The 12,815-nt window shown below is 43.9% G+C and overlaps 1 protein-coding gene across 3 annotated transcripts in view; it reads left to right on the top strand.

Annotated features, from left to right (window-relative positions):
- Positions 1–12,815, top strand: part of cdk6 (cyclin dependent kinase 6) — a 213,743-nt gene that overhangs the window by 186,737 nt on the left and 14,191 nt on the right. For all 3 annotated transcript variants that reach the window (XM_068003147.1, XM_068003138.1, XM_068003129.1), the window contains exon 6: positions 11,021–11,071. In XM_068003147.1, the coding sequence (XP_067859248.1) occupies positions 11,021–11,071 (51 nt within the window). The remainder of the gene's footprint in view (positions 1–11,020; positions 11,072–12,815) is intronic.

Here is a 12,815-nt window from a genome sequence, read left to right on the forward strand (position 1 = left end):
ACTTTTCAATACATTGGCTGAATTTCACAGGATAGATCAATGCAATTATATTGTTGTGATTAGGGACTTGCAGTATTTTCAGTCACAGAGATTAATTTCTCCATCAGTCCTTTGCCCAGGATTTCCTCAAGTTCATGAGTTCATTGATGACACCCATATGTCCAGGCAAGCCATTTGGACCTGTGGCCTACGTGATTAGAAAGGGCTTCCACTCCATCAGTGCACAGTTGGTCAGTGATCAGAAACACTACTTCATGCAGGGCAGAGCCCACTTTCCCGACAGGAGTTGCGATGCTTTCATTTTAAGGCAATTGCCTGTGCAGGTTTATTTGAACGCAAAGGCAAATTGGAAAGATGATCTCCTCAGAAACCATGGCTATCCTCTCCAACCTTGGGCAACTTTGCCCCAGCCACGGACAAAAGCTGATAAAATGAGAACCACGCAGCTATCAGGTCATTATAGAGCCTTGAAGCAGTTGCGTCAAATGTTTCAATAAGCCAGAGAATGCTTCGCAGTGTTGCTTCACTCACAGCTGCAAAAATATGCAGGCCCTCTCCGGCGGCAGAAGTGTAATGGAGCAGCAGTGACCTCCACTCCTGACCCCGTCAGAGTAGCTGGGGTCTGGGGGAGGTCACCTCATTTACATGGCATGGGTGGGCGCCTGCATTATTATGTGCACATCTTACGCACTCGCCAAAGGAGAGGGTGAGAAAAGTGGCACCAGATGGGTCACTGGAAGGCCACGGCCAGAAGGCATTCAGCAAAAATGATTAGCCCCATTTTATAAGAGGGCCGATCAGCAAAAATATATGGAACAATTACCAGAGTCTTTTAAACGAGGGCCTCAGACCCCGGTGGGCCCCCACTAACATCTCTTAGCTGATGCATAGGCCAGGTTCATCTCAGCATCCAGCTCAGGTCAAGGGAATTCCCAGTGCTTCGATCCAGGACCCAGCCGAATTTCCACCCATCTGACTTACGCCAGGAATGTGCACAGAAATTTTGGGCATTATATCTGCTTCACCAGTTTCAAACATTTTGAGTGCTATTTTCATGATTAGAGAGAAAAGTTAAGACAGAAGCAACAAATGCAGTCAACAAATTTTACCATGGCAATGCTATCCCTTTAAATCTGAACTTTCCAGTCAAGTGCCCTTCTGCAGGGTTGTTACAGTTCTATATCATACTGGAAATTGGGGCGTTTGGATTAAAAACAAGCTCTAGCCATGAGCACTTTCAATCTACTGGTGGATTTTTCCCATTCAGTTCTCTGGTCCAAATTTCACTGTGACTTTTTTCAGCTTCAGTACACTGTGAGGGCAGGCAAAAAAAAAATTCTAGTAGTCCATGATTAAATAGGTGCATTTGAAGTGTTCAAAGGGGAATGGCATTAAAATTTTGGGTCTTAGGACCTCGCTATTGTGTATGGAATGAGACTGAATATTTTACACCAGAAGAATGGAACTTAATGCAACCTTTTGAAAAGATTTGGCTGCAAGTTCACTCCATTGTGCATGTGAAGTCAGGATAATATGCTTGAAGAAATGTGATCATACTTCTTATAAGTATTTACCAGTGTCAGTTCTCTCTGGTAATATTCTACCTTTCTTGTGGCATTTTGTAAAATTGTTGGTTCTTTCCACTGAACAGCAACAAATTAATTAAAAATGTCATCCTTACTTAAAGGCAAGAGGGCAACACAGTTTGCGTTCTCACATAGTGGGAAACGATGAACGATACATCCTCACACATTTCCAAATTGTCCCAGCCAAAATACTTAGGATTACTACACTCCATCTTCATCGCCCACACAAACTAAAATTGTAGGTCGTGCACACATCATGCTGCACTTCATAAACAGCACACATTGGGGCCTGATTTTGTGGGGATTAAATTAATCAGTCACATTTATTCTGTTTTGTCAAATATTGAGTACAGTGGTTAATCATAGTTTGGTTTTGGACTGTAATAATGTAAATCTCAGCAAGTTACTAATTAAGATCTCCGTGGTGGAAAAATTCCTCAATAATCTCAAGCATTGTACTTATTTTGGCATGACACTGCTTAAGGTGATTTAATAGAACCGGTTTTCCCTTCTGAGATTAGCATTTTTTTTTTTGCAGTACCACAGTGTCTACTTCTGTCCAGTCAGAGCCTGAGCATCGCATGCAATGGCTTCTCTTCTCACTCCTACACCATTACCTCTGGAGTCCTACAAGGATCTAACCTTGGCCCTCTCCTATTTCTCATCTACATGCAGCCCTCGGCGACATCATCCGAAAACACAATGTCAGGTTCCACATGTACACTGACGACACCCAGCTCTACCTCACCGTCACCTCTCTCAACCCCTCCACTGCTTTTTATTTGTCATGCTGCTTGGCTGACATCCAGTACTGGATGAGCAGAAAGTTCCTCCAACTAAATATTGGGACAACAAAGCCATTGTTTTCGGTCTTCGACACAAACTCCATCCCTCTCCCTGGCCACTGTCTGAGGCTGAACCAGAACGTTCGCAATCTTGGCATCCTATTTGACCCTGAGATGAGCTTCCGACCCCATATCCGCTCCATTACCAAGACCGCATATTTCTACCTCCATAACATCGCCCCTGCCACAGCTCATCTGCTGCTGAAACCCTCATCCATTCTGTTGTTACCTCTAGACTTGACAATTCCAATGCTTTCCGGCCAGCCTCCCATCTTCCACCCTCCATAACTTGAGCTCATCGAAAACTCTGCTGCCTATATCCTAACTCGCACCAAGTCCTATTCACCCATCACCCCTGTGCTCGATGACCTACATTGGTTCCCGGTTCTGTAACACCTCAATTTTAAAATTCTGATCCTTGTTTTCAAATCTCTTCATGGCCTCGCCCCTCCCGAGTGAGATGGGGTGTAGCAGCCTGCTGAATGGCAGTTGTGGGCATACCTTTGGGGTACAGGCAGAGGACTGTGCCTGAACCTCCAAGTGTAGAAGTAAACTTTAACCCTTACTAGGCTGCGCAGGACTTCCCTCACAAGGCCAAACTGGGTGTATCTGGATCCCGGTCTAAATTCCGGCCTTCCAGTGTGCTCTCGATGTGAAATTTAAGCCCCAAAATACTATTTGAGTTGTGTTTCCACCAGCAGTATTGTATTTTCCTCTGCCAAGACTGCTATCCTCACACGTGGTCACAACCTTCCTCACCAAACAACAGCGATGGAGACCTATAGATGGGACTTGGGAGAAAGAGGGATATTGGTATATAAAGGGCTTGTTATTGGGTGAAACAACCTGCAATATTGTTGACCAGAAACCTGGGTGGGTAGAAAAGATCAACTAGAAGTTAATCACTATCTGCCCTAGTGCCTTTTTTTTAAATAAGGGAAAAACATTTACTCTAAAATGGAATCCTGCCTATATATAGCCAAGAGTTCATACAGGATTCAAGATATGGTAGGATTTTGCTGGTCATCTCCAGAAGTATTTGCACTTCAAAACATAGATTGTTAGCTCCAGGCAGATTTCCTGTCTGCTAAACTCCTGAATAAAGTGGAGTCTATACAGGTTTGCTGAGCGGACAAAGGAAAATATTACAGTTTTCTGCAAATTCTAAGTTTATGTTGCATTTACAATTGAGTTACCAGAGTAAATTGCACTAAGCATCTCCATAAAATTGCTGTAACGATCACTATTTTAATAACAACAACTTTCATTTATATAGCGACTTCAGTGTAGTAAAACGTCCCAAGGTGCTTCACAGGAGTGATTTTCAAACAAAATTTGACACCGAGCAACATGAGATATTGGGACAGGTGACCAAAAGCGTGGTCATAGAGGTAGGTTTTAAAGAGCGTCTTAAAGGAGAAGAGGTGGAGAAGCAGAGAGGCTTTAGGAGGGAATTCCAGAGCTTAGAGCCTAGGCAGCTGAAAGCACGGCCGCCAATGGTGGAGCGAAGAAAATCGGAGATGCGCAAGAGGCAAGAATTGGAGGAGTGCGGAGATCTCGGAGGGTTGTAGGGCTGGAAGAGGTTACAGAGATAGGGAGGAATGAGGCCACGGAGGGATTTGAAAACAAGGATGAGAATTTTAAAATCGAGGCGTTCCCGGACCAGGAGCCAATGTAGGTCAGCGAGCACAGGGGTGATGGGAGAACGGGACTTGGTGTGAGTTAGGATGCGGGCAGCAGAGTTTTGGATGAGTTCAAGTTTATGGAGGGTGGAAGATGGAAGGCCAGCCAGGAGTGCATTGGAATAGTCACATCTAGAGGTAACAAAGGCATGGATGAATGTTTTAGCAGCAGATAAGCTGAGGCAGGGGCAGAGATGGGCGATGTTATGGAGGTGGAAGTAAGCAGTCTTGGTGATGGAGCGGTTATGTGGTCGGAAGCTCATCTCAGGGTCAAATAGGACGCCAAGGTTGCAAACAGTCTGGTTCTGCCTTAGACAGTGGCAGGGAGAGAGATGGAGTCGGTGGCTAGAGAATGGAGTTTAAGAACATAAGAAATAGGAGCAGGAGTAGGCCAATTGGCCCCTCGAGCCTGCTCCGCCATTCAATAAGATCATGGCTGATCTGGTCCAATTTCCTGCCCGCTCCCCGTAACCCCTAATTCCCTTTACTTCTAGGAAACTGTCTATTTCTGTTTTAAATTTATTTAATGATGTAGCTTCCACAGCTTCCTGGGGCAGCAAATTCCACAGACCTACTACCCTCTGAGTGAAGAAGTTTCTCCTCATCTCACTTTTGAAAGAGCAGCCCCTTATTCTAAGATTATGCCCCTCGTTCGAGTTTCACCCATCCTTGGGAACATCCTGACCGCATCCACCCGATCAAGCCCCTTCACAATCTTATATGTTTCAATAAGATCACCTCTCATTCTTCTGAACTCCAATGAGTAGAGTCCCAATCTACTCAACCTCTCCTCATATGTCCGCCCCCTCATCCCCGGGATTAACCGAGTGAACCTTCTTTGTACTGCCTCGAGAGCAAGTATGTCTTTTCTTAAGTATGGACACCAAAACTGTATGCAGTATTCCAGGTGCGGTCTCACTAATACCTTATATAACTGCAGCAATACCTCCCTGTTTTTATATTCTATCCCCCTAGCAATAAAAGCCAACATTCCGTTGGCCTTCTTGATCACCTGCTGCACCTGCATACTAACCTTTTGATCTTCTTGCACTAGGACCCCCAGATCCCTTTGTACTGCAGTACTTTCTAGTTTCTCGCCTTTAAGATAATAACTTGCTCTCCGATTTCTCCTGCCAAAGTGCATAACCTCACATTTTCCAATATTGTATTGCATCTGCCAAATCTCCGCCCACTCACCCAGCCTGTCTATATCCCCTTGTAGGTTTTTTATGTCCTCCTCACTCTCTACTTTCCCTCCCATCTTTGTATCATCTGCAAACTTTGATATGTTACACTCGGTCCCCTCCTCCAAATCGTTAATATAGATTGTAAAGAGTTGGGGACCCAGCACCGACCCCTGCAGAACACCACTGGCTACTGGTTTGTGGTGGGGACCAAAGACAATGGTCTTCCCAATATTTAGTTGCACAGAAAATGAGATTTAAAAATTTCCTCTATTTTTTAGCTATAAGGGTCCTGCATGAAAATAGTTTATGGCCAATTTAACAAATGCACATTGCCAGCAGGTGAGACTCCCCACCAGGAGTAGGATTTTCGTAAAATTGCCCCATTGGGCAGGCCTAACAAAAGCCCTAGAGGCGTAGCCCATGGCTTTAAAGTGTCCTTACTTTGCTACCATCTAGTATTAACTTTTATCATGTGACTCAGAAAGGTGGCTGATGTGTAAAATGGGAAAAGAACAGCAGTGGTACAGTAACAAGTGCTTATGTAAGCTTGAGCCAAAGCATATTGTTGGAGCAGAGTAGAAGGAGCTTTATTCTGCATCTTTTTCTAACCTAGGAGTGCTTAAAACTGACATGGGGTGCCCAAAATGGAGAAAAAAAATTCCATTCCTCAGTTTGGCAAGTACAGAAACTTACCAGAATAAAATATGCAGATATGAAGAGACAGACAATTATGGGGGTAAATTTTACAAGGCTCGCCAGTGCAGGGCTTTGCAAAATTTTGCCAATACTTCCTTAATAGGAAAGAATAAAAGTGGTGGTGTCGTACCTTTATGTATTTATGCATCATGGAATGTGAGTATACAGTATCGTGGCCAGAATTTACCACATGTTGAATTCCTGATCCCATCTAGGCCATAGAGGGGAGACTGGAGGGAAAGTTAACATGAGCTGCTTCCATGAATCCTCTATCAACAACTTGCAGAGTAAGGCTTCCAATAGAGTTCTGGAAGTTGGCCAAGTGCTTATCCTTTCAGCCAAGAAATGGCAAGTGATGAAAATGGTGTGTAACAAGGGGAGAAATCATAGGAAGAAGAAAAAAGAGACTCAAGGTTGGCATGCAGCTTCAAAGAATTAAGTTCAAATTTTCCCAATTTTCGTACCAACTTTCATGAAAGGTTAACCTTAGAATCTGGAGATACAGTGAAAAATTACGTAGGTCATTTTGCACTGTGTTAGGTTTTATGGGTCTTCTGCCTGTTGAATTTAGACTCTACCGTATAGTTTCTAACTAACACAATAATCATTCTGTACACCCATAACTGATTTCCTGATATGAATGGCTGGAAAGGTATATGCCAAACTAAATTATTCTCAGAGCTAGGCATATTGGAAGTTGGTAGACTTATGTACTCCTGCGGGACTGTGACCTTCCATGGATTAATAATATATTGTTTTAAAAGTTCACTGGACACCACTGTCTTTTAGAAATCTTTGTTTTTTTAGGACTCTGAAGAGGAGTGGCTTATGTTTATTCAGGTAGCCTGTTCCCTAAGCATAAGTATCTTAACCGTTTTCGTTATTTGAGGATAGTTGTTCAAAATAGTAATACAATAGCTGGAATTAACAGCATGTACAAAGTTTGCACTGCAGTTGAATAATTTAGTACTGGTAATCCAAACAACTAGGTTGTTCCTCATATCAAATTGATTTCCAAGCATTGTTAATCTTCCATTTCACGTTCTCTACGTCCTCATAGAGTCATAGAGTTATACAGCACGGATAGAGGCCCTTCGGCCCATCGTGTCCGCGCCGGCCATCAGCCCTGTCTACTCTAATCCCATATTCCAGCATTTGGTCCGTAGCCTTGTATGCTATGGCATTTCAAGTGCTCATCCAAATGCTTCTTGAATGTTGTGAGGGTTCCTGCCTCCACAACCCTTTCAGGCAGTGAGTTCCAGACTCCAACCACCCTCTGGGTGAAAAAGTTCTTTCTCAAATCCCCTCTAAACCTCCCGCCTTTTACCTTGAATCTATGTCCCCTTGTTATAGAACCCTCAACAAAGGGAAAAAGCTCCTTAGTATCCATCCTATCTGTGCCCCTCATAATTTTGTACACCTCAATCATGTTCCCCCTCAGCCTCCTCTGCTCCAAGGAAAACAAACCCAATCTTCCCAGTCTCTCTTCATAGCTGAAGCGCTCCAGCCCTGGTAACATCCTGGTGAATCTCCTCTGCACCCTCTCCAAAGCGATCACATCCTTCCTGTAGTGTGGCGACCAGAACTGCACACAGTACTCCAGCTGTGGCCTAACCAGTGTTTTATACAGCTCCATCATAACCTCCTTGCTCTTATATTCTATGCCTCGGCTAATAAAGGCAAGTATCCCATATGCCTTCTTTACCACCTTATCTACCTGTTCCGCCGCCTTCAGGGATCTGTGAACTTGCACACCAAGATCCCTCTGACCCTCTGTCTTGCCTAGGGTCCTCCCATTCATTGTGTATTCCCTTGCCTTGTTAGTCCCTCCAAAGTGCATCACCTCGCACTTTTCCGGGTTAAATTCCATTTGCCACTGTTCCGCCCATCTGACCAACCCATCTATATCGTCCTGCAGACTGAGGCTATCCTCCTCGCTATTTACCACCCTACCAATTTTTGTATCATCAGCGAACTTACTGATCATACCTTTTACATTCATATCCAAGTCATTAATGTAGACCACAAACAGCAAGGGACCCAGCACCGATCCCTGTGGTACCCCACTGGCCACAGGCTCCAGTCACAAAAACAACCTTCGACCATCACCCTCTGCCTTCTGCCACTAAGCCAGTTTTGTATCCAAAGTGCCAAGGCACCCTGGATTCCATGGGCTCGTACCTTCTTGACCAGTCTCCTGTGGGGGACTTTATCGAAGGCCTTACTGAAATCCATGTATACCACATCCACTGCGTTACCCTCATCCACACGCCTAGTCACCCCCTCAAAAAATTCAATCAAATTAGTCAGACATGATCTTCCCTTGACAAAGCCATGTTGACTATCCCTGATTAATCCTTGCTTCTCCAAGTGGAGACTAATTTTGTCCTTCAGAATTTTTTCCAATAATTTTCCTACCACTGATGTTAGGCTCACTGGCCTGTAGTTCCCCGGTTTTTCCCTACTCCCCTTCTTGAATAATGGTATTACATTAGCGGTTCTCCAGTCCTCTGGCACACCCCCTGTGGCCAGAGAGGTTCTGAATATATGTGTCAGAGCCCCCGCAATCTCCTCCTTTGCCTCACACAGTAGCCTGGGATACATTTCGTCCGGGCCTGGGGATTTATCCATTTTTAGGCCTGCTAAAACCGCCAATACCTCCTCCCGCTCGATGTTAATATGTTCGAGTATATCACAGTCCCCCTGACGTATTTCTATGTCTACATCGTCCTTCTCCATAGTGAAAACAGATGCAAAAAATTCATGTAGAACCCCTCCTACATCTGCCGGCTCCACACACAGATTGAGGAGGGGTTCTAAATGAATTATTAACACATGCATGGGGTCTCTCCTGTTTGAGGAGAGACCCCATGCATGTGTTAATAATGATTTTTCTTTACCCCCACTTTTCTCCTTTCCTCTCCTGAAGCCTCTGACTCATGCTAGTATCCGGAGGTACATTTTACGATTTAGAGCTCCTAGCGCAGACGATTTGTGCAACAGGAGCACACATTGGGAATTCGGGCACAAAGGTCCAGGCACCTGATTCACAGCCGGCACACTTATTCATTCCCATCCTGAATCATGCATTCTAACCTCCACATTTGCCACTGCTCGTGATAAGTTTGTATACATTCTACAAAGCTTGTTTCAGAACCCAAGAAAATTTCCTGCTGAATAGAGGAAATCTCACTTTCAACCAGAGTAACAAACTGATAGTTTGTCCTTCAAACAGAGCATTCAGCTTCTGCATGCCTTCCCAGCACCATCTCTCATTCTGTAGCACCTGAGGAGATATATAACGGGAACAAATTGCTTCTCAATTGTGATGCTGAGGCCTGCTGTCTCGAAAAACAAAATCCTTTCTTTCACAAATGTTGCATGGAGAAATTCTCCTGTTTAGATCCAGTACGCGGTGCCAGTCAACAGTTCGGGGTGGGGGGGTGGGGGGTGGTGGTTTGCGGCGTCTGGGATCCCGGGGGGTGCTGCATATGAGCCGGAGTATTCCTGATCTCGCCCGACAAAAATAAAAGATGAAAATGGATTCGGGCCATTTATTGAGCAGCCTCCAGCAGTCCATTTAAGGACTGCTGATTAAGCCACTCAACGCTGGTACAAATGGGTGCACACATCTGATTTGCATATTAAAAGTGGCTTCCTGTCTGAAGCAGGCAGATGCTTCAATCGCACATCTAAAGATCTCTACCTAGATAGTGACGGCTGGAATAGCAGCATAATACTGGCCGGAGCAGTAAGTGACCTGACGTTGTTTTAAGGCCACTACCGTCCCGTTTATACTAGGAGGCCACAGCTAAAATCAGCCCCTATTTGTTTTCACTTTTAATCTGAGGGGTCAGCTGCATTTACAGCAATCCCTTTTGTCCTTCTGTAGTCTTATGCAATTTATTCTAGCTGTACACAGTATTCCAAGTGTGGCCTAACTAATGTCTTGTTGAAGTTGTACAAGACATTAGTAAGGCCACACTTGGAATACTGTGTACAGTTCTGGTCACCCTATTATAGAAAGGATATTATTAAACTAGAAAGAGTGCAGAAAAGATTTACTGGGATGCTGCCGGGACTTGATGGTTTGACTTATAGGGAGAGGTTAGATAGACTGGGACTTTTTTCCCTGGAGAGTAGGAGGTTGAGGGGTGATCTTATACAAGTCTATAAAATAATGAGGGGCATAGATAAGGTAGATAGTCAAAATCTTTTCCCAAAGGTAGGGGAGTCTATAACGAGGGGACATAGATTTAAGGTGAGAGGGGAGAGATACAAAAGGGTCCAGAGGGGCAATTTTTTCACTCAAAGGGTGGTGAGTGTCTGGAACGAGCTGCCAGAGGCAGTAGTAGAGGCGGGTACAATTTTGTCTTTTAAAAAGCATTTGGACAGTTACATGGGTAAGATGGGTATAGAGGGATATGGGCCAAGTGCAGGCAATTGGGACTAGCTTAGTGGTATAAACTGGGCGACATGGACATGTTGGGCCGAAGGGCCTGTTTCCATGTTGTAAACTTCTATGATTCTATGATTCTATATATCAGATCATAAAACTGCTGCTGTGCAGAAATGTAATACATAAAAACAAACAAATTTGAGAAACAGCCCATAGGTCTGTGGAGGAAGCCCATGATATAAAATAATTTGACTATCACAAAGAGCAAACTCTATGAATTTTTTGCATAAACGCCCAATTTAGAGTCATCAGGCTGCCTACTTCCAGTTTGTAATGGAATCTAATACCTGTATTTTTGGATGCTAAGTGAGAAATGTATCTCTAACTTGTGTAAGTGCACAAGAAATAATACACAACTATCAAACAAAGTTGTCCTGGCTAACTGTGTTTAGCAATATCCTAAGTCACTCAGAACCAAATAATTGACTTAAATGGCGAAATTCATTCATCTGTTTGAGTGCATACAGCAGAATATGTGCCAAGTCTAATGTCTAGAATAAAATAAAACAACTGTGAATTAGGAGTGAATTTGATTTTGACTAATAATTTGTTTCTGTTTTTTCAGTGCCCTTTTCCGTGGTAATTCAGATGTTGATCAATTAGGAAAAATTTTTGAGTAAGTTATCAGTCTTTTACATTGAATTTATGTGCTGATTATGGATTAAAATGGTGCTAAACATATTCTGCAGTTCTGGAAAATACAAATTTTTTTGACTGCCGTTTTCAAAGTTTTTATTAAAGTGCTTTGCTTAGACTTGGCAGTATGCATTTCTTTAATATGTAATCACGTAAACAATATCATACTGTAAAAGCGTCCCTACGACTGACTGATTGTGACTATTTGCTAACTTAAAAAGCTGCCAAATTTTGTACCGGGAGCTCAATTCTTAATTTCATAAAATCGGCTCTTAAGTGTCGTGAATCCGCATCATACTTCGCTGTTTGTTTGTCCCACTAATTTTCCATTGTTAAACCTTTGCCATTACCAACATTCACAACTCTCTTGCAAGTCCTACAGTATGCAAAAGATTTTTTTAATATCGGTGATTCGCATGGGAAATTTAAATGTAGCTTTCTACATGTTTAAATTTTCACTGCATGAATTGCGAGAATTAAAAAATAAGTTCCAAGAATCACGGGACTCGTAAATGAAAGGCAAAATATTGGCATTGCTGCCGTTATCATTCATTGTTATGGTTAAACAAACATGGGGTACTGTATCACAGTGGTTATGTTACTGGACTAGTAGTACATGAAACCTGTACTAATAATCCAGAGTCATGAGTTCAAATCCCACCACGGCAGCTGGGGAATTTAAATTCAATTAATTAAATAAATAAAAAAATCTGGAAGTAATGGTGGCCATGAAACTACCGGATTGTCATAAAAACCAATCTGGTTCACTAATGCCCGTTGGGGCATTATGCCCGGTCTGGCCTATATGTGACTCCAGACCCACAGCAATGTGGTTGATTCCTAATCGCCCTCTGAAATGGCCTAGTCAAGCCACTCAGTTGTACAATCTCACTACAAAAAGTCATAATAAGAATAAAACCGAACGGACCACCCGGCATCGAACACGACAAAGGCAAACCAAGCCCAGTCGACCCTACAAAGTCCTCCTCACTAACATCTGTGAACTAGTGCCAAAAGTGGGAGAGCTGTCCCACAGATTAGTCAAGCAACAGCTTGACATAGCTCAACGTCCCAGACTCTTCCATCACCATCCCTGGGTATGTCCTGTCCCACAGGCAGGACAGACCGACCAGAGGTGGCGGTACAGTGATATACAGTCAGGAGGGAGTGGCCCTGGGAGTCCTCAACATTGACTCCGGACCCCATGAAACCTCCTGGCATCAGGTCAAACATGGGCAAGGAAATCTCCTGTTGATTACCACCTACTGCCCTCCCTCAGCTGATGAATCAGTCCTCCTCCATGTTGAGCACCACTTGGAGGAAGCACTGAGGGTAGCAAGGGCACAGAATGTACTCTGGGTGGGGCACTTCAATGTCCATGACCAAGAGTGGCTCGGTAGCACCACTACTAACCAAGCTGGCCGAATCCTGAAGGACATAGCTGCCAGACTGGGCCTGCAGCAGGTGGTGAGCGAACCAACACGAGGGATTAACCTACTTGACCTCATTCTCACCAAACTACCTGTCGCAAATGCATCTGTCCATGACGGTATTGGTAGGAGTGACCACCGCACAGTCCTCGTGGAGACGAAGTCTCATCCTCGCACTGAGGAGAACATCCAACATGTTATGTGGCACTATCACCATGCTAAATGGGATAATTTCAGGACAAATCTAGCAGCTCAAAACTGGGCATCCATGAGGCGCTGTGGGCCATCAGCAGC

The sequence above is a fragment of the Heptranchias perlo genome, chromosome 2, assembly GCF_035084215.1.
Source record: "Heptranchias perlo isolate sHepPer1 chromosome 2, sHepPer1.hap1, whole genome shotgun sequence".
Classification (NCBI taxonomy): Eukaryota; Metazoa; Chordata; class Chondrichthyes; order Hexanchiformes; family Hexanchidae; genus Heptranchias; species Heptranchias perlo.